The 21,875-nt window shown below is 40.1% G+C and overlaps 1 protein-coding gene and 1 long non-coding RNA gene across 9 annotated transcripts in view; one reads left to right on the plus strand and one right to left on the minus strand.

Moving 5' to 3' along the window:
* Nucleotides 1-1,963: 1,963 nt before the first annotated feature.
* Nucleotides 1,964-6,626, minus strand: LOC309667314. The gene is made up of 2 exons (XR_014267694.1): nt 6,509-6,626; nt 1,964-6,198 (listed from the first exon to the last, which is right to left on the minus strand). It is a non-coding gene; the product is annotated as an uncharacterized lncRNA (long non-coding RNA).
* Nucleotides 6,627-8,823: 2,197 nt separating this feature from the next.
* RSPH3 (radial spoke head 3) overlaps nt 8,824-21,875 on the plus strand; it is a gene marked incomplete at its 5' end in the record, with an annotated part of 74,683 nt that continues 61,631 nt past the window's right edge. For all 8 annotated transcript variants that reach the window (XR_014267660.1, XR_014267661.1, XR_014267662.1 and 5 more), the window contains 4 exons: nt 8,824-9,332; nt 13,964-14,051; nt 19,464-19,605; nt 21,163-21,308. Coding sequence is in view for 1 of the 8 variants with exons in the window: in XM_082475601.1 (XP_082331727.1) it covers nt 8,824-9,332; nt 13,964-14,051; nt 19,464-19,605; nt 21,163-21,308 (885 nt within the window). The remainder of the gene's footprint in view (nt 9,333-13,963; nt 14,052-19,463; nt 19,606-21,162; nt 21,309-21,875) is intronic.

Genomic DNA, 21,875 nt, shown 5'->3' on the forward strand with positions numbered 1-21,875 from the left:
TATATATCAATACCTATCATCGCCCATGCTGGGTCAATATTTTAATCCTTTCCTCTAGTTCTGGGAACATTTCTCAGGATGGGTCTTTAAATCACTGATTTGACGTTCGACAACATTCTCCATAATGTGGATTTGAATTCTGTAACTGCATGTTTAATCTCCTTTTAATCACATATTTTTAATACCCCCTGCCTCATATTCTGATTCAGACACGTTGAGCTCTCAGATCCTCAAAATTCTAGGCATTCTCTCACCTCTTGGGCTTCACACATGGTATTCTTTCACCCTCATTTCATCTGGCAAACTCCTACAATTTCATACGGCCTGATCTCCAGCATCATGTCACGCAGGAAGCCTGCTATGACCCCAGCATGGGTTAGGGGTCCTCGTGCTTGCACCCTGTCCCACCCTGTTATCACTCATATCACACAGGATTGGAAGTTTCTGTTCCCCTGGGTTACCCCACTAGACTCGTGAGGGCAAGAACCATGGCAATTTTATTCATTATCCTATTCTCAGCCCCCAGCACAATCCCTGGCATTCAGAAAGTATTTTTGCCTATGATATCACTCCCTTTCAATCGCAACTATTGTCTTTCAAGTATTCTTTTTCTTGTGGCTTCCTGCTCTTACTCATGGGTGGTGCCAATGTCTTTAGGGATGCCAAACAGTCTCACTTCTAGAGACGCGTCTTCCTCTGACTGTCCAAATACATATTTCCTTTCCCCTGTTTGACAGCACTTTTTCCAGAAGCTCCATGTTTCTCCTCTTCCTCTTCACTCTTACCTTCCAGCAAGGGAATAAATCCAGACTTGGTGCTTTGCCAACAAACAGCATCATAACTGCCCCCCGGCCTCACTCGTTGTCTACCTGGGGGCATTTTAAATCTCCTTCTCAAGCTGAAACAGACTGCTATGCACAACTTCTACCCCCTGCCCCTTGCTTACATCTACTGCGCTCTTCTAAACAGAAATGAACAAACCCTATCACTGCTGCCATGGATATGTAGCTAGTACTTGGAAGAAATTCCCACTTCAGACAATGCCATTTTAAACCAAGAGTCCCCAACCCTGTGCTTTTAAAACAAATCTCAGGGTCAAGGATGTTATAATTTTGGGAAATATCCTTGAACAGTTTAGAAGACCTAGTTATGCCCTATGTTGTATTAGAGTTTCTTATAGAGATCTAAATATTTAACAATATTCATAAACAGCTGGGGCATATATACGATAAAGCACAATCCTACCCATGTTGTCAATGTTCGGGTGAGCTGTGTGGAGAGCAGGGAGACACCTCTCTCCCAGGAAAGGGAATGGTCTCTGCTTTTGAGATGTTTCCCTCAAAACAGGGGACTTGAAGTGCTAGTGTCTGCATTTCCTGGATTTCAATATAATCTCAGGGCTGGGAAGAGAGATTCCATCCATTCAATATAAGAAAGTTTATAAAACTTGCTTCTGCTTCTGCTAAGGGAATTCAGCTCAGGAGAATTTTTCAGATAAAATCTCATGGATAACTAAAGTGACTTTTGATTAATTAATGCATATGCAGGGGGAAAATTCAGTAATAGTTCTTTTTAAGATTTTTTGGTTAAAAGGAATTGGCATACTTGGGGGGGGATTAAAAGAAATTAAATAGATGATACATGACTAGCAAATACACCTCATAAAATTGTGATACATATGTTCTTGAAGAGTTATGTAAAAATAGGTTTTAATTAACATATATTCCAGATCAGAATGCCTTTTAAAAGAATACCATTCTGAAATGTTTAAAATGAAGATTTCTTTTTAAAAAATTATACCTATCTCATTTTTTGGTAATTAAAAAAAAACTTTGATTTCTTTAAATTAGGTACATTGATCCCATTATCTTAACTCTTTATAATATGAATTTATTGAAGATAATAATGAAAGACTGTCTAATTTTTTAAAATAAAGACATGTAGACCCAAAGATACTAGACTGTTTCAGAACATTTGGTTTTTATTTTTTTTAATTTGAAAGTCAGTATTGACAATAGCTTTCATAAATTTGAAATTCACATTCTCTTCACCAAAATCAAGGTAATTTATAGCATCTACTTCTTCAGCTGTCTTCTCGCCTTCTCAACCAACAGGATGTTGTCATGTGGATGTCCCACAACCTTCATAATATCAACATGTTCCCTATTAGGTGGAGGAAGCAAGCTGGAACCAAAGGGATAAAGACATCATACAGAACGAAAGAGGAAAGGAGGGGTGCCCACGTTGCTGTCATTCAAATCCCTGATTCCAGTGAAACCCGAAGCCCTCCCATCCCCGCAGCGCTGCCATTTTGGAAGTCACATGAACTGCCCTTAGAAACATCAAAACATACCCTGCTTGCCAAGCAAGTTCAAATTGGGTTTCTACCATTTGCCACCAAGAGTCTTCACTAATACAACTGCCTAATGTTATACCTACATTGCTATGAAGTTGGGCATAAATGATTTTTATAAAAATTGTTTTAAGTCTTGTATTTACATTGCACTTCACCATTTTCTAAGCATCTCTGTTATACACATCTCTTTTGACGTGTACAAATAATTGGGTGAGATGCGTAAAGTGGCCTCTACTCTGTTATTTTAAAATAATAATGAAAGATTAAAAAATAAATAAGACAAAGAATCATTTAAATTTTGCCTGAGGTCACACAGCTAGTGAGCGCAAAACTGGTGTTGCACCCCAGTCTTCTAACTCCCAATCCAGTGCTCTAAGTCCAGAATCCTGGCCCTCTGATTCCCAGCCTCGTGTTCAATGTGTCCCTTTAGGCCTGTGCACAGATGTTGAATACTCTAGAGAGACTGGCTCTTGAAAGGAAACCTTTCCACAGGGTAAACAACTACCTTCTAATTGGCCTATTTTGTAAATGTGATTAAAAAAAACAACAACAACAGTATTTCCTTAATACAAGGTATGCTTGTGCTGCAATAATTTTACTTACCAGAAGATAATAAAGAATTAGTGACACCTTGTGGCAAAAACACATTAATTTGTGAGCTACTACCATCCATTTTCAGTTGAGAGACTTGTCCAAAGGCCTTATGCCCTTCACGAAGTAGTTAAGACAATAGCAAAACTTCTGGAAAGAGTAATCTATGGTTATAGACTCTGCTTCTCACAACTAAAACTGTCCTCCCCTTGTTCCACTTGGGCTCAGTTCCCACCACTTCACGGAAACTGCTATTTTTGTCAAGTTCACAGACAACTTCCACGTTGGCAAACCCAATGGTTACTTCTCAGTTCTCATCTTACTTAACTTCTCATATTTGACCAGGCTGACCCCACCGGTCCTGAAACTTTTGGTTTCAGTAAGACCACACTGTTTCTTTTTAACTTCTAAAGTCTCTAAAGCCTCTAAATGTTCATGAGCACCAAATTCTTATCTCTAGCCCCAACCTTTCCACCAAACTCCAGGCTCACATCTCTAGTCTACTACCGTGACACATCCATTTGATGCCCAAAGCATTTCAGAATGAACATGCCCAAAACAGAACTCCTGATTTCCTACTCCTTCCACCCAGTCGACTGCGTCTCCGTAAATGACATGATTATCACGTCATTTTGCTCAAGCCAAAAACTTAGCAGTCAACCTTTGCTCCTTTATTCCTCCCCTCCATCTAATCCATCAGTAAGTTACCTAAATTCATTCTCCAAAGTATCCCAAATGCACCCCTTCTCTCCACCTTCCCTGCCGTCACCCTGACTCAAGCCGCACCCTCTCTCTAACCTGCAATGCCTTCCTGACTCATTTCTTACCCTTACCTCTTACAATCCTTTCTTCACAGAGTGATGGGTGACCTTTCACTCACTAACTCAGATCGGGTCATCCCCCCACCTTAAAACCTTTGAACAGCTCCCCATAATCCAAAGTCCTCTCTCATCCTACAAGGCCCTAACATGCTTTGACTCCTCACTGCCTCTAAAAACTCACTGCCCAGCTCTCTTCCCCTTGGTCCTGCCTTCAGGACGGGACCGTGCACCAGCTCCTCCCCTCTGCCTGTGCTGCTGTCCCCCTAACTCCATGTGGTTGCTTCCTTCTTATGTCATACGGGTCTCAAGGTAAGTATTACCTCCTCAGGCCTTGTCTTCGAGCTAATCTAAAGCAGCTGCTCAGGCACTCCTTATCATAACACCCTGCTTTGTTTCCATCGAAGCTTTTATCATTCCCCCCCAATTTTCTTCTTTCTTTCTTTTTTGGTTTACTTGCCTGTTATCTGCCTCTACCTACCCCTAGCTCTCACTAAAGTGCCTGGTACAAGGAAGGTGCTTGATGTTTCTTGAATAATGAACTGTCATAAGTTCTCTCTTGCATTCTCTTACCTATGCTCAGAAAATTTCAGAAACCACAGCCATTCACTCATTTTTTAAAAACTCTAAATTTTTTAATGCTTCCTTTTCTTTTCCTTGGAAAAACTATACAACTGTGCCATTCATTCATTCATTCACGCATTCACTCAACAAACTATTATAGACAAACATTACAAACACAAATAGGACACAATCCCTACCCTCAAGGTATTCATGGCCTAGGTGTGGAGGCAAACATGTCAACACATCATTATGACTATCACTTGATAAATAAAAGATAGAAATATGGTTGAGGACTATGGAGAGTCTAACAATACTTGAGACTGGAAAAACAGGCAGTAACCAGACAGTGAAGGCTCATAGCATGTTGAAGGAGTTTGAACTCATAGGGCAAAGTGGTGACAGAAATATTTGAGGAGGGAACTAGCACCATCAGAGTTGCACTTCAGATAGACCATTCTCTGGTTGCACAGAAGATCCAACTTAGGCTGTATGGGTCTGGTCAAAGGCTGGTAAGAATAGTAAGAATGCAAAGAAGAGGACTCAGAATCAAGAAGAATTTAGGAGGTAAAATGGGCACGGCTTGATGATTATTTGGGAGACATATATATATATTTAGAGAGAGAGAGAAACACAGAAAAAGAGGTGGAGGGATGGGAAGAGAACCACCACCGTAAGCTGATATGTTAGTGCACAGGTTCTAGAGTCAGACAGATAAGGGTTTAAATCTTGGTTTGGTCAATTACTTGCTGTATGACTTTGGTTACATTAAAATCCTTAAGCTTCAATTTCCTTGTAAGTTAAATAGACACAATATGACAACTAACCTCAAAGGGTCATTGTATGAAATCATGTATGCAAAGTGCTTAGCACAGCGCCTGCTATATCAGAAATCTCCATGAATTGTTAAAGGGGTTTTAAAATTATAGATCCTCGACTTACAATGGGGTTATGTCTCAAGAAACCCATTGTAAGTTGAAAATATCATAAGTCGAAAATGCATAACCTAACAAACATCACAGCTTATCCTAGCCTACCTTAAACGTGCTCAGAACATTTACATTAGCCTACAGTTGGGCAAAACCATCTAACACAAAGCCTATTTTACAATAAAGTATTGAATATTTCATGTAATTTGTGGAACACCTTACTGGAAGTAAAAAACAGAATGGTTGTAACTGTATCAGTTGTTGACTCTCCTATCACGGCTCACGGGGAGCTGTGGGTCACCGTCTCTGCCCAGCATCATGAGAGAGGATGGTCCCACATACTGCTAGCCTGGGAAGAGATCTAAATTCAAAATTCAAAGTAAGGTTTCTACTGGATGCTATTGCTTTCACAACATTGTAAAGTCAAAAAATCATAAGTCGAACCATTGTAGTTGGGGACCATCTGTATTTCCAATCTACCTGAATCTGTGCTCATATACCTACCTTTTCTCCAATTGCTATGGATGAACTGTCCATGCTTCTAGACAAGGCCAATCCCTCTACTTGTGGGTAAGAGCCCATCCCTTCTTGCCTACATCCTTACATCCATTCCCTCTCTCTCCTACATCATCCATTCTGCCTTCTCTACTGAAATCACTCCTTTAAATAAACACATATACAGTTAATTCTCCCATTAAAAAATGGAAAACCTTCTCTTGACCCAACTTCCTTCTAGCTACCACCTTAGTTCCTTCTTTTCCTTTGTGGCAAACCTCCTTGAGTCACAAATTTCTCTCCCCCCATTCTCTTCTGAATCCACTATAACTGACCTTTCTTCTCCATAACTCTACTGAAGGTGTGCTTTCCCAGATCACCTCTGTGTTGCTAGATCCAATGTTCACATCCTGCTTAACTTCTGAATAGGATCAGACATTGCTGACTACTCCCTTCTCCTTGAAACACTTTTTTTTTTTAATTTAATTAATTAATTTATTTATTTATGGCTGTGTTGGGTCTTCGTTTCTGTGCAAGGGCTTTCTCTAGTTGTGGCAAGTGGGGGCCACTCTTCATCGCGGTGCGCGGGCCTCTCACTATCGCAGCCTCTCTTGTTGCGGAGCACAGGCTCCAGACGCGCAGGCTCAGCAATTGTGGCTCACGGGGCCAGTTACTCCGCGGCATGTGGGATCTTCCCAGACCAGGGCTCGAACCCGTGTCCCCTGCATTGGCAGGCAGATTCTCAACCACTGCGCCACCAGGGAAGCCCTTGAAACACTTTCATCACTCGACTCCCAGGTGACCAAACTGTCTGCAATTTCCTCCCTCTCTCTGATCACCTTCTTCAGTCTCCTTTGCTTATTCTTTAACTTTCCAACCTCTAAATATGCTCCAGGCTCATCTCTCTATACTCCCTTGATAATCTCATCAAGTCTCATGGCTTTAAATGCCATCTATATGCTATTGAGTCAAAAATCCACGTCTCTACGCTGGACCAATCCCCTGAAACCCTAGACTCCCATATCCAACTACTACTCAACATCTCTACATTCAGATGACTAACATGTTTCTCAAGCTTAATGTGCCCAAAACTGAGCTTCCAATGCTGCCCCCAAAATCTGCTCCTTCCCAGTGTTCCCTGTATCAGTAAATGGAAACTTCATTCTTGGCATAACTTCTAGCTATGACTTAGGAGCTTGAATCAAACCAACACTTCTATAGGAATTAGGAATATCTGTTGCTGAAAAGAAAAATAAAACCAAAGGATAAGAGTAAAACAAAAACCAAAAAAAGCTGAAAACATTTAAAAACAAAACAAAACAAAAATCACACAGGCGATTTGAAGGCACTAGAGAGCAACCAAGCCAGTGAGGACATAAGGGATTGGGATCCCAGGGAGAAGAAAAATACATAGTGATAGAGAACTTCTCCATTGCTTTTTCTCCTGGGGCATTTACTGAGTTTCTGAGCACAGCACTTAGTGCAAGCAGAAAGCAGTGACCTAGAAGTGTCAGGAGTCTTTCAGATCTGGGAAGATAAAAGTTAGAGTTGAGAACTTTACACAGGTCTTGAAGGGACAAGACCCCAGAGATACGGGGACCACAGAGAAGTAAATAGGACAATTTTCTTGACTATTATCCTTTTATCCTTGAGACATTTGCTTAATTCTAAGCTGCAAGGGCACTAGAAATCAAGATATCAAGCAGGTGCTAAGTGGTCAAAAAGCTAAGTAGACCTTTCCAAAATCTCAAAGAGCTGGGAATACAAACTTACAGAGTTCAAGGTCCCCCAAGATGGGGACCTGTTAAAACGCTAGGTTTTCTGTTGAGATTCTTAAAGGCCTATGGTCTGGAATAAGGGCAAACCAGAAATCGATCAGTCCTCCCAAAGCCTGAATCCTTTATTAAATGTCAACTCTGCCAATTGAATAAAATTAAATCCTCTGAAGGAAAACAACATAAGCTAGAGCGTCTCTGCCTTTTTTTCTACACAATGTCCAACATTTAATCAAAACCCTTAAAGTGATCTTTATTTCCTTTCTTTCTCTAGCCCCCCACTTCTAATCCATCTGTTTCTACGCACATCAAACACAATTTAAATGTCACTTTCTCCTTTAGCCCATTCAGAAACCACCTCAAAATTAAGAGATCAGACCTAAAATCTTCATCCAGTGTTTTTACCTCTAGCATTTACCATATACCTTTATGTTAGTGTTTATACAACGCCTACATCTGCTTTAGACCATAAGCTTCAAAGCACAGGAGGGATCTCGACCTTATCATTTACCAGATACAGTTCTACTTATTTTACACTTAACTCTTTTTATCCTCATGACAAACTCTTAAGAGATAAATTCTATTACCCCTATTTTGCAAATTAGCAAGATGAAGCACAAAAACATTAACTTGCCATTCGTTACAGGGCTAGTACCTTGCAGAACCTGGATTTAAATCCACACAGCACTTAACTGAATTGAAGAACGCAAACGCAAATGCAAATAACCGATCACTCAGGGATGCCTAAACTTCACTTACACAAACCAATATTTTTACATTGCCAATAATAAAACCAATCCATTTGCGTTTCTAAGGGCAGACCCACCCCATGATGCTTCATTCTTCAGGGCAAAGGAGGACTAAAAGACTCAAGGCGCCCACCCTTTCCCAAAATGAGACGTCCGTGGGGCAGGCCTTCACGCTCCGTGCGCCCGAGGGTCCCCTGAAGGACTAGCAACAGAGCGCTAAGCGGAGAAGGCGAAAAATGCAGACCAGCTGCGGAGGACGGCGGCAGGCGGCCCCTGGGGCGGGAGAGGTGGCGGAGCTGGGAGGCACCAGGGAAGCCCTGGCCCGGCCCTGGCACGTAACAGAGCTAGGAGCCCGGGTGCCACGCGTGTGCGATCGTAGGTGGGCAGCCCGGAGTAGAGGCGCGGCGTCAGTGCCGGGGGAAGCAGCCGAGGGCGGCCCCCAAGGAACGAGGCCTGGGAGAACGGCGCCAACACAGGCCCCGCAAAGCCACACTCAAAAGTGGGGCCGGGGACCGCCGCCGTCTTCCTCAAGCCTCCGCGGGGGCCGCCATGTCCGCCTCCTTCACGCGCAGGCGCATCTACAAGGAAGGCTTGGGTGGGCGGAGTCAAGAGCCGGAAGTTCCCCGGCGCACCGGTCTTCCCCGGAAACCGGCCAGCAGGAACTTCTCTGAGGTCCCGCTTCCAGCCGGAACGCTGGGTTGCTGGGCAACCGGTGCGGGTGGCGCCGGCGGGCTCAGTGCTGCACCGAGTAAGCCGAGCGTAGCTCCCACCTCCTGCCCTGGCAACTTCCCGTCCCGCCCGCTTCCCTTCTTGCCGCCTCTCCTTGCGTCGCGGAATCCCTGCCCTTGGCACTACGTGCACCTCTCCGGCTCCCACGACACTTTCGTGCCCACCTGCTTCGAAGCCAAGCTTCACCGAAAGCGAAGCGGTCTGACCCTGGGCGTGGCCTGCACGTTGACGGACCGCGCCTCCCCGGCCATGGCCACCTACACCTACACCAGCCAGCCCCGGGCCCTGCCTTGTCAGCGCCGCCGTTACCGGGACGACCAGATGCAGCCGTGAGTGAGCCAACCAACCCCTCTGTGGTCTCCACCCGCCCCCCCAACCCCGTCCCGGGGCCGCGGGATCCTGGCCCCTTCGCCCTGGCAAAACCTGCCTATGCTGCTTTCCTTTCTCTACACTCTGCGAAATATAAAATTTCCTCCTCTAAAGAACTCTCCCGTGGTGTGGAGGACTGAAGCACGAAGGCATTAGTTAACTCTTACTGATGATGCTGCTGGCATGATTGATAACAGGTGGACGGAACCGACTTATTTCACTAAGTTTTAGTCAAGTGATGTTTATTGTTGGCCGACTATGTGCCATGCAAGCACCTTCTAGGGGCATTTACAGACATTTTCTTACGTAGTCCCCAGTGCTGTGAATTTGGTTCTATAACTCCATTATGAAAATGAAGAAACTGAGGTAAAAAGGTGTCACAGTAGCGTGTCCAAAATGGGAGCCAACTAAAGCTGTTTCACAGCAGTCTTCGGGCAGGAATCAGGTTATCCTAACATGCTGGACCCCAAATTGTACTTTTACTTTCATCAGTATTTGCAAATATTCAAATATCCGTATTTGGAAAGGGCATTAAATGTTATGGTTCTCTTAAAGCTCTTGCAGTAAGCCTCAAATTTTGGAATCAGCAGAACTTTCCAAGAATGCATGCTCCATGCAAACAGGAACCTTTGTGACTTTTGTTCACTTAAGACTGTGCCTGACACATAGCACTCAACACAAATTGTTGAATTAATGACAATAGGAGCAGTGTAGCTCTTGATGCTTATTTCAAACAGAATCTAAATTCATAATTATCTTATTCTGACAGTAAAGACTTCTTTTATAAGAAATGTCTACCACTTTAAGAAAACCAAAACAAGAAAATTTAAATTTAAATTATTTATATTATGAAAGGATTCAATTTTAAAAGGGACTCCTTTGAGAAATACTTCCTGGTGCCTTTAAGTGGTTGCTTACAAATCCTTCCTATTAAATCACACCAACAGATGAAATAAGAATCAATGGTGGTTCAGTAGGAACAATTTCTTTTTTCTATAGAGTTAGTTGATTGGTATATTCAATCTGTTGATTCAAGCCTTTGACAGGAGTTCTTTTATATTATGTCTTTGATTTTTCAGTTTAAAATTATCCTTATTGGTGATTTTCAATTTATAAAAGTAATATATGCTTGTTGAAGCAAATGAAAAATACAAAATAAGGGGGAATAAAGGCAGAGTTAATTATCTCCCACCGACCTCTACTCCCACTTCCTCGTTGTAACCAAATTTAACAATCTTGGGCCTCTCTGGTGGCGCAGTGGTTAAGAATCCGCCTGCCAATGCAGGGGACACGGGTTCGAGCCCTGGCCCGGGAAGATCCCACATGCCGCAGAGCAGCTAAGCCCGTGCGCCACAACTACTGAGCCTGAGCTCTAGAGCCCGTGAGCCACAACTACTGAGCCCACACACCACAACTACTGAAGCCTGCGCGCCTAGAGCCCGTGCTCCACAGCAAGAGAAGCCACCGCAATGAGAAGCCTGCGCACCGCAACGAAGAGTAGCCCCTGCTCGCCACAACTAGAGAAAGCCCGTGCACAGCAAAGAAGACCCAATGCAGCCAAAATAAATAAATAAAATAAATAAATTTTTAAAAAAATCTTTTATTATTCTTTCACGCCTCCTTGCTTGTTCACACATACAGGAGCATATGCACATATGTATAGAAGGTTTATTTCCAAAGTAGAATCATACTACACATATTAATGTGCAGTTGGCTCCCCCCCATTTTATAAGCTCTAATTCCTTTTTTCCCTAATTTCTTTAATCTTTTAATAATTATCCTATCACTCGTGCCTGTGGGTTTTCTTAGTACAGCCTTATTCCCCAGCCCCTTCCCTTGCAAACCTACTCTCCCTCTCCTGCCCCCAAACCATGTTAATGATTTTGAATACTTTTGTACTTTTCTCCAAGCTCGCATGTTTATGTACACGTGTATAAATATATACATACAGATACACATCTACAAGGGCTTTACTTCATAGCAATGGTAACATACACAATTCTCAACATCTTCCTTCGCTCACTTAATTCTTTGTGGAAATTCCTCCAATTATTATTATTATTTTTTTTTTTAGAAATTCACGTTCTTTTATTTATTTATTTATTTATTTATGACTGCGTTGAGTCTTCGTTTCTGTGCGAGGGCTCTCTACAGCCGCGGCAAGTGGGGACCACTCCTCATCGCGGTGCGCAGGCCTCTCACCATCGCGGCCTCTCTTGCTGCGGAGCACAGGCTCCAGACGCGCAGGCTCAGCAATTGTGGCTCACGGGCCCAGCCGCTCCGTGGCATGTGGGATCTTCCCAGACCAGGGCTCGAACCCGCATCCCCTGCATTGGCAGGCAGACTCCCAACCACTGCGCCACCAGGGAAGCCCCCTCCAATTATTTTTAATAGCAGCATGATATCCCTGATACCATATGTTATTAAAATTTTCCACTATTGATAGATATTGAGTTCACTTCAAGTTTTTACCACAAAGAAGGAAGTTTCAGTAAACAGCCTTATGTACTGGCTTTTTTATATCTATGAGGCAGATTCCCAGGGTGAGATTGTTAAGTCATGTGTTTTTTTAATACAGACAAATGGAACAAAATATCTTCCCTCCAGAAATGTTTAAACGTATCCTTTTTCCCACATCCTCTCCAGCAATAGGTGTTATGGATTTTTTTTCTTTTTGTCTTTGATATCATAAAAACAAAACCAAGATTTATCCTCACTATCACTTTTAATTAGCACTAGGAAGCTTTAATCAAGTAAGCATAAGGTTTGGATTTTTCCATTCTGAAAGATCACGGGTTACAGTGAATAGAAATTTTGGAAAGAAATGTTGTTCCACACAGTTAAGAGACTAAGAGACTTCTGCAACAGTCCCAGTAAACGATAGTGGTGGCGGTGAGCAGTGGATGGATGCCAGAAAGATTTGGGGGTAGAATCAATAGGATTTGCTGGTTGTAGAAAATGGGGAAGAGGGAAGAGTCATGGATGACTCCCAGGCTTCTAAACCAATTGGGTGGTTAGTACCATTTAATGAAATAGAGAACACTACAGAAGTAACAAGTTGGAGTGGGAAAATGATAATTAGTTCAATTTTGAGGTTGCTTTTGAGACATTTGAGTGAGATGTCATCAGGCATGTCAACTGGCTGTACGGTCTGGAGCTCAGAGGAGAGTTCTGAGCTAAAGATAAAATTGGGAGTTATAGGTATATGGACATTAAGTGAAGCCTTGAGAATGGATGAGGTCAACTCAGGACAAGAGAAGGCTGAATCATGAGGAAATTCTCCAGTGGGGGGAACTAACAAACACCTGGCTGAGAAAGGAGTCAGAAAAAGCAGAAGAGCATTCAGAATAATATGGTGGTATCAGGGAGGCCTGGGATGGAGAGTACTTCAGCGGGGAAGTGGCCAGCTGAGCCGAACACTGTCCAGAGGTCAAGTAAGATGAGCAGTGAAGCATGTCTGGGTTTTAAGTAATATGATGTCAGGCTATCCAGTAGTGGTTTCAATATGTGATAAACAAGCAATTTACTACCCCTAACAGAATCATTTCTGAGAGAGTACTGTTATTGGTATAGGTTGCTATTTGGTTTCATAGCCACAAATGGCATATCGTTTAAAGAACTTCAAATGAAAATATCAGCTGTGTATTTTTCACTATTGATCATTCTGACCTCTGAAATTTAAATTTTATTAATATTTAAAACAATATTTTAAAATATCTTTGAGGTTAAAGAACAATACGAAATTTAACTTATTTTTTAAGCCTGATTCTATTCATGTAACTTTTCAATTCTGGAATCAAAATTTTTTCAGTCCTTTAGAGCAAGCCCCATTTCACCTGGGCTCTTTTCAGGTTTGTTAAGTAGTCTAACAGATTTACATCCTAAATCTAGCTCCACCTCTCACTAGCTAGGTAACCTCGGTCAGATTCCTTTCTGGGTCTACTTCCCCTTCAGTCAAATGGCAACCATCATTCCCAACTTGAAGCTTATTGTGAGCAATAAGTAATACCTGTGAAGTGCCTGGCTTTATAATAAACATTCCATAAATGGCAGCCATTTGTCTCCTTATTTTATGGACTGTGCTAAAAAAAAATCCATTAAAATATTTTCATCTTAAAATATTTTCATTTCTAAATCCTATTAAAAATGAGTTGACTTCAGACAGAGGAAGACAAATATGATATCACTTATATGTGGAATCTAAAGAAGTGATACAATTGAACTTATTAACAAAACAGAAATAGACTCACAGACATAGAAAACAAACTTATAATTACCAAAGGGGAAAGGGGGGAGAGAAATAAATTGGGAATTTGGGGTTAACAAATACACATTACTATATATAAAATAGGTAAACAACAAGGACCTACTATATAGCACAGGGAACTACATTCAATATCTTGTAATACCTTATAATGGAAAAGAATCTGAAAATATATATATATATATATGTATAATTGAATCACTTTGCTGTACACCTGAAACTAACACAACACTGTAAATCAAGTATACTTCAATTTAAAAAAATGAATTGCCTTCATAGATACCAATACTCTATTACAGTGATTATTTAGAATTGGCTTTTTTACAGAGCTGAAGAACCTATGCGTTACGGAAACATAATGTATGACAGAAGGGTGATCCGAGGCAACACTTATGCTGTGCAGACAGTACCACTGGTAAGTATAATTTGAATAGTCTAACACAGAGCGTTCCAAACTGCCTGTGGTGAAGGACCAATTTTTGTTTCTTTTAATTTCTAATCTGTTATAGACTAACACATTTATGAAATAAAATAAAGATGAATTGCTAGAAAAATGAAATGAAAAAAAAAAAAAAAGACATGCAAAATACAAGCCAGATAGTGGTTGCCAGGGATGGGGGAATAGGGAGTCGTTATTTAATGGGTACGGAGTTTCAGTTTTACAAGATGAAAAGAGTTCTGGAGATGGGTGGTGGTGATGGTTGCACAATGTGAATGCAGTTAATGCCACTGAACTGTGCACTTAAAAATGGTTAAGATGGTAAATTTTATGTAATGTGTATTTTACCACAATTAAAAGTATTTTAAAAAATACAAGCCCCAATTTTTTACTAGGTTAATAGAACTGTGGAGAACTATTCTAAAAGTTTCCAAACGTTTACTCTCAATTTCTGTAATTAAATTGTTATAGACCAGTTCAAATAGCTCACAGACAACACGAGTCTGAGGACCACACTTTCAGTAGCACTGGTCTAATATATTTAGGTTTGTTTAAATTATCTCATGCTCCAATACTGTTATCATTATTTAATCAAAAAGTCTGAATTATGCTTCTTTTCTTTAGTTCACTCAACAAATATTTATTGAGTTTTAAGTCCTGTGCTGGGTACGTAGGATACCGAGATGAGTAAGATGTAGTGTGATATTAAGAATGATTTCTTGGGGATTGACATATATGCACTAATATGTATAAAATAGATAACTAATAAGAACCTGCTGTATTAAAAAAATTAAATTTAATTTAAAAAGAAGAATGATTTCTTGGCACAGAAATGAAATATAGTTAACTTGTAAACACTATTTGACATATAAATGCCTAACACCACATGGGATGTATGGGATGTTAGACATTCTGAATCAGCATATATCAAAATCACCTAGAAAACTCAAAAATATATATGCTTCAGCATACCATGCATCTACTGCATTAGAACCTCCAAAAGTTGGACACAGGGGTATGTAGTATTAACTTCCCTGGGCAATTCTGGTACAGCCAGTTCAGGGGCCAGCATTTAGAAACAATAGCTCAAACATGTGATATAGACATGTTTCAGCATTTTCTTGTGGCAGTAGCAATGAATACTGCCAGACCTCGAACAAGAGTAGAATGGGGAATCACTGCTTTTTTAGTCCTTTTTTAAAAAATTAATATTATGATGGTTTGGTACATTTTTTTTTTAGTTCTTTAGTCAGTTCATCAACACCTCACTTTAAAAGTATACTCAGACTTCCAGTTCCAGACAAGTAGGAATTCACCAATTCCTTCCTATTCCTCCTCTTACAACTAAAAAACCCTGGATGTAACACCACAAACAAACATAGGAAGATTCTGAAAGGTGGAAAGAAGAAAGTGGACTGGCTAGGGACCTCTGGACTTGAACAACATGGCAATGAGTCCATGGGTTTTCTTTTTGCCTCTCACATATCCCAGAGTGCCAGAGAAGCCTGCAACCTGCAACCATGAACACCCTGGAACCTGGCACACCCTAAGAAAAGCCCACTCCCTCTGTCCAAAGATAGAGGGTGGCCTCGTGGAACAGAAACCTTCTTACCATAGTACCCCTCCTCCAGCCACACACCAATGGGTAAACCGCCCTGCCTGTCCGCATGGCCATTGGTGAGGCTAAGGTGGAGAGCTGGACCTTGATCTCCACGTGACAGCAGCAATACGAACCAGTCCTCTGATTCATCCATGGAGTTGGTGTCAACAAGGGCAGAGCAGGAAGCTGAAGTGCCACCCTCACCCAGGGGCAGTGAGGTGGTAAGAGATGGTATAAATGGATCTCCGACTTTTTCTGGGGTGGCATCAGCCGAGCCAGGAGGGAGCTGAATTTTCAACCCTCCGTGACAGCAACAAGGAGGGACAAGGTAGTAGGAGGCAGTGCTAGCCAGAACTCAACTCGCCTACACTCCAACACTCATGTCAGCAGAGCATGGCAAGGAGCTGAGTTATCACCCCCGCCTGGCACCAATGAGGTGATACAGGTTGGCACCCTGCTTTCACTTCGTGTTGGTAAACTTCCCTCTCCACTCACACCTGTGCACTGAAACAAAAGGGGTGACTTCCTGCTAAAACGATTAAGACCCATAGTCTCACAACATAATACCCAAAATGTCCAGAATACAATTTAAAAATCACTCAATTGTACCAAGAACCAGGACAGTCACAACTTGAATGAGAAAAATCAATCAAGAGATGACAACACCAAGATGACTCAGATGTAGGAGTAACCTGACAAGACTTTTAAAGCAGTCATCATAAAAATACTTCGATAAAAAAGGAACAATTATGAACTTTCTTGAAACAAATGAAAAAAATAGAAAATCTTTGCAAAGAAATAGACAATATTAAAATGAACCAAATGGAAAATACAGAACTGAAAAATACAATAACCAAAATAAAAACCTCTCACATGGACTTATTGGAGATGACATAGGAAACAATCAGTGAATACAGAAACAAATCAGTGGAATTACCTGGACTGAAGAACAGGTAGAAAATAGACCCCTGCCCCCAAAAAAGCCTCAGAGATCCAAGGAACAATAACAAAATATCTAAATTAATGTTATAAAATATCTAAATTCAGTCCCAGGAAAGGAGAAAAAGTATGGGATTTGAAAAAAATACTCAAAGAAATAGTGCCTGAAAATTCCACAAGTTTGACAAAAGGCATAAACCTACAAATTTTCACCAAGACACATCAAAATCAAACTTCCAAAAGCAAAAAACAAAAAAAGTCTTGAAACCAAGATTAGGGAAATAAAAATTAAAACCACAATGATGTAACTACACACCTGTTAGAAAAGCTAAAATTTTAAAATAATAGTAAGAAGAAGTGCTTGTGAGGATGTAGAGCAACTGGAACTCTGGTAGATTGCGGTTTGAAATGTAAAATGGTACATTGACCCTAGAAAATTGTTAAGTGGCTGCTTATAAAAACTAAAAAGCACCTACCATTCAAGTCCACAATTGAACTCTTAGACATTTATCCCAGAGAAATGGGAACATATGTTCACATATTAACCTGTTCACAAATGAACATTGATAGCAGCTTTATTCATAATAGCCAAAAAACTGAAAAAACCCAAGTGTCTTTCAGTAGGTAAATGGTTAAACAAACCTGGTACATCCATGCAATCAAGTACTACTAACAAAAAGCCATGAGGGCTTCCCTGGTGGCGCAGTGGTTAAGAATCTGCCTGCCAATGCAGGGGACACAGGTTCAAGCCGTGGTCTGGGAAGATCCCACATGCCACAGAGCAACTAAGCCCGTGAGCCACAACTACTGAGCCCATGTGCTGCAACTACCAAAGCCCATGCGCCTAGAGCCCGTGCTCTGCAACAAGAGAAGCCACTGCAATGAGAAGCCCGTGCACCGCAACGAAGAGTAGCCCCCGCTCGCAGCAACTAGAGGAAGCCAGTGTGCAGCAGCGAAGACCCAACCCAGCCAAAAATAAATAAATTAAATACATGAATTTAAAAAAAAAAGGAATGAACTATTGATACATGTAACAACCTGGGTGGACCTCAAGGACATTATGCTTAGTGAAAAAAAGGCAATCTCAAAAGGTTACATTCTGAATGATTCCTTGTATATAACATTATTAAAAAGACAAAATCTAGAGATGGAGAACAGAATTGAAGGTGGGACTTGGAGAAATATAAAGGAGGCTCCTTTGGGGCAATGAGTTAGGTCTCTATCTTTATTGTGGTAGTGCTTACACAAATCTATATATAAAATCACATAGAACAATATACACAGACACAAATCAATGCATGTAAAAATTGTGAAAACCCAGTAAGATCTGTTAATATCTTACGTGTTAATTTCCTGATTTTGATATTTTGTTATAATTGTATAAAATGTCACCATTGAAAGAAGCTGGGTGAAGCATGCACAGTATACTATATATAGTTTTTGCAAATTTCTGTGAATTATTTCAAAATAAAACTTTTTAAAAGAGAGATTATAACTAGATCTGAAACAAGTTAGGCAATGCATTTCTAAAATGAACTTGTTGTATTTCTGTTACCCTAAATCTTTCAAGGCTGACATTTATAATTCTATTACATTAAAAAAATAGAAATAAATCAAGCATGATATTTATAATAATGTAGAATATACACATTATACAAAGGAAAAGTCCTCCATTGAATAATCCCAAAATGATATTAGTAATTGTATTAGAAAAACAAAACTGTAGGTGATATTTCTTTCTTTTTGGTAAAGATATTTGGTAAAGATATTTCTTTCTTTTTGGTGGTTATTTTATAATAAAAGGAAATGATAACTATGTAGGGGAAGAGCTATTCTATGACAGGTATTGTGTTAGACTTGTTACCTTATCATCTGATTTGTTCCTTATAATCTAAAACTTAACAGACGTTATTCCCATTGTACAGATGAGAAGACTGAATATCTGAAAATGTGGGTTAATAGTCCAAGCTTTACTAATCCTAGTAATTAATAAATTAAGGAGTTGGAAGGTAGTGTTAAGTTAGGAAAACAGTATAAAATGTATGGTATCATCACAACTTAAAAAAAACTGTATGCATTTAAATAGCAATAGCCATTGTATTAGGAAGATGGGATTATAGGTAATTTTCTTTTTTCTTTTTAAAAAAACTACAATTTCATTTCAATTAAAATGTTTTTAGAAGTCTAATTTTAAATATTAAAAATTTTCATGTAAAGTACTTTCATATTTCTCCTTTTCTTTTCATATTTACCTTGAGATAAGACAAGTTAGCTATAGAGAAGGACTACAAAATTAGATATGGATACAAAATCAAGGACTGCCACATATTGCAGAACTACTTTGAATAATTATACTTTTAATCCCTGAGTCAGCTATTATTTTGTGCACTTGGACAGGCTTCGTTTGGACTGAGGATATTTTCTTTGTGAGCTAATAAATTTTTTAAGGAAATTCTGTCCATGAAATCAGATTTTTAAAAAATTCGAGTGCTTTTCAATTTCTTAACTATACATTAAAATTTACTGTGACTGAATGGTTATATCAGTTTACTAGGCACCAGAGGAGTTCATGGTAAAAATCCTTGAGTGAGGAAAAACAATTTGTTAGATGGGATTCTGCACCCATTTTAATTAACAGTCATAAATTGAAGTTACTTTATATGTTTTGTCAGATACCTTTGTAATTACTAGACAAAGTTCAAATAAATTTTTAATCATCAAATCACTGATAATCAGGAGGCATTCTATGACAGATACTTTTATACCATCCAGGAATCACTTTTGGAACAGCAGTCCTATATGTTTTGAAAAATATTTTCTAAATTTTAGAAGCCTTTTCTGTCACTCAGCCTGGGCAGCCCGATCTTGCAGAGATTCAGAGACAGCAGCAGGCTAAGAGGAGAGCTCTTGCCAAAAAACGAGCCCAAGAACAGCTCAGACCACGAACGCCCGAACCCGTGGAAGGCAGAAAGCATGTAGATGTGCAGACAGGTATGTGGGCCCGCCATTGGCATGGTGGCTCCTGGGTGTGCTTGGTTTTCTAAGTCAGTTCATTTTATGTGGCCTTTATATTATTTATGTATCTGTTATGCTGTCCAGTACTTCCCCAGTCACATGGTGGGAGAAGTTCCTTCATTAAACAAACTCATAGACTATATATTATTATTATATTGGGTATGGCTGAAAGTATGAGATGGGGTTTTTGAAAAAAGAATTTAATGACCAAATTAAGTTCTCTCTTAGCCCTTTTCACATATTCTATTCTCAAACTGGCATTATTTCTTACTTTTTATAGCCCAACATGAATCAGTGTTGGACCAACAGGAGAGGACAGCAATCTAGTTTTATTTTGGTGTTTGTCTTTTGAGGGGCGTAAACCCATTTAGATCTGAGTTCCCCACCTCTCTCACCATGGCCTCTTCTTGTCTCTCCTTTTGTTCTCCATTTGCTTTGCATACTCCCCAGGGCCATGCGGGCTCTCCTAGGCTAGTGCCAGGCTTTTCCTGCTTGTTTGACTGTTGTCAGCTGTGGAGGCTTACCTAGACCTATAGGGTCTAGCTGTGTTGTTGACAGAATCTTGATAGTCAAACAATACTTGGTGTTCTCCTTGGACCAGTGTAACTACTCGGGATTCACCTTGCACCCTGCCAAGATGGTGAGTGGATTCATCTGAGGTATTTCCGGATAATAAGGATGAAAGGAAGAGGACTATTCCGTGTTTTTTCCCTACGTTGAGGCCAAGTCTAGAATGAGTATATGTCTGTGATTAGCCAACATAGTTGTAATTCTGAGCTAAATTTTAGTGTTTATTTATACCATCAGAATATTAAGTGATGGAATAGCAGCTACTTTTTGTTGAGTATTTCTTACATCTCAGAGACTATACCAGGTCCTTTTCCTATGTATCTCCTTTATTAGAAAGAAGACTCCATGTGACTGATAATTATGATCCCTTTTACACATAAAGAAACAGGCCCGAAGAGGATGTAATTTGGCTAGTTTCTGTGTTCAACATCTGACTCCGGTTCTCATGTTCTTTGCATGATACCATACTGCCCTTGCCCCATATAAATTATTCCTAAGGTGAAATTTGGTTTCATATGTCTGTTTATAATATGTAGGCTAGAGGGAACATCAAGTAACACAGTGACATGGTGCATAGTTTTTTTTAATATCCAGGAATTTTCAAATCTTTGTAAGTTGGCTATCTTAGGACTCGTTAAATAAATGGATTGTTAACTTTGCATCCTGTGTTATACTTTGTGTCTTATATACATCTATGGTTTCATGCTCTTCTTTAGTTCTGTTTTCAAATACAAAGGTCAGTGCTTTCTCAACATTTAATTAATGTTCTAGCCTGAGTGACTCTATAGTCTTCCAAATATCATAAAAACGCTTAGCACACTATGTGAATTGAACCCCACATTTGAGTACTTTTATTCCAAGACTTGTTTTCTGATCCATTCAATTCTATTTTGAAGGGACTGTAGTTTCAAATACTTGAAATTGACCAGAATTTCTAACTCAATGTATATGGTGTTCTCTTAGAATTATACCTTGAAGAAATTGCTGACCGCATAATCGAAGTTGATATGGAATGCCAAACAGATGCATTTTTGGACAAACCACCAACACCGCTCTTTATTCCTGCCAAAACTGGCAAAGATATGGCCACCCAAATTCTAGAAGGAGAGGTATAGTACATTATTGGACTTCCCTCTATCTTCTTTATAAATAGTTAAAGTTAGGTTTAGTTAAAAGCTTAACATGAATACAAACCACTTCACAGTCAAGAAGATTCTATTTACTGCATTTCTTTCCAAATTTATCTATAATAGTTTTATCCTGAGCTACCCAGAAATGTTTTTATTTATTTTTTTTTTAACGTCTTTATTAGAGTATAATTGCTTTACAATGGTGTGTCAGTTTCTGCTTTATAACAAAGTGAATCAGTTATACATATACATATGTCCCCATATCTCTTCTCTCTTGCATCTCCCTCCCTCCCACCCTCCCTATCTCACCCCTCTAGGTGGTCACAAAGCACAGAGCTGATCTCCCTGTGCTATGTGGCTGCTTCCCACTAGCTATCTATTTTATGTTTGGTAGTGTATGTATGTCCGTGCCACTCTCTCACTTTGTCCCAGCTTACCCTTCCCCATCCCTGTGTCCTCCAGTCCATTCTCTAGTAGGTCTGCATGTTTTTAAATACCATGATCTCATTTTCCCTCTTTGCTGTTCAGAAATAAAGATTTTTATAA

The sequence above is a fragment of the Balaenoptera physalus genome (genome assembly GCF_965194825.1).
Source record: "Balaenoptera physalus genome assembly, chromosome: 9".
In the NCBI taxonomy this organism is placed as follows: Eukaryota; Metazoa; Chordata; class Mammalia; order Artiodactyla; family Balaenopteridae; genus Balaenoptera; species Balaenoptera physalus.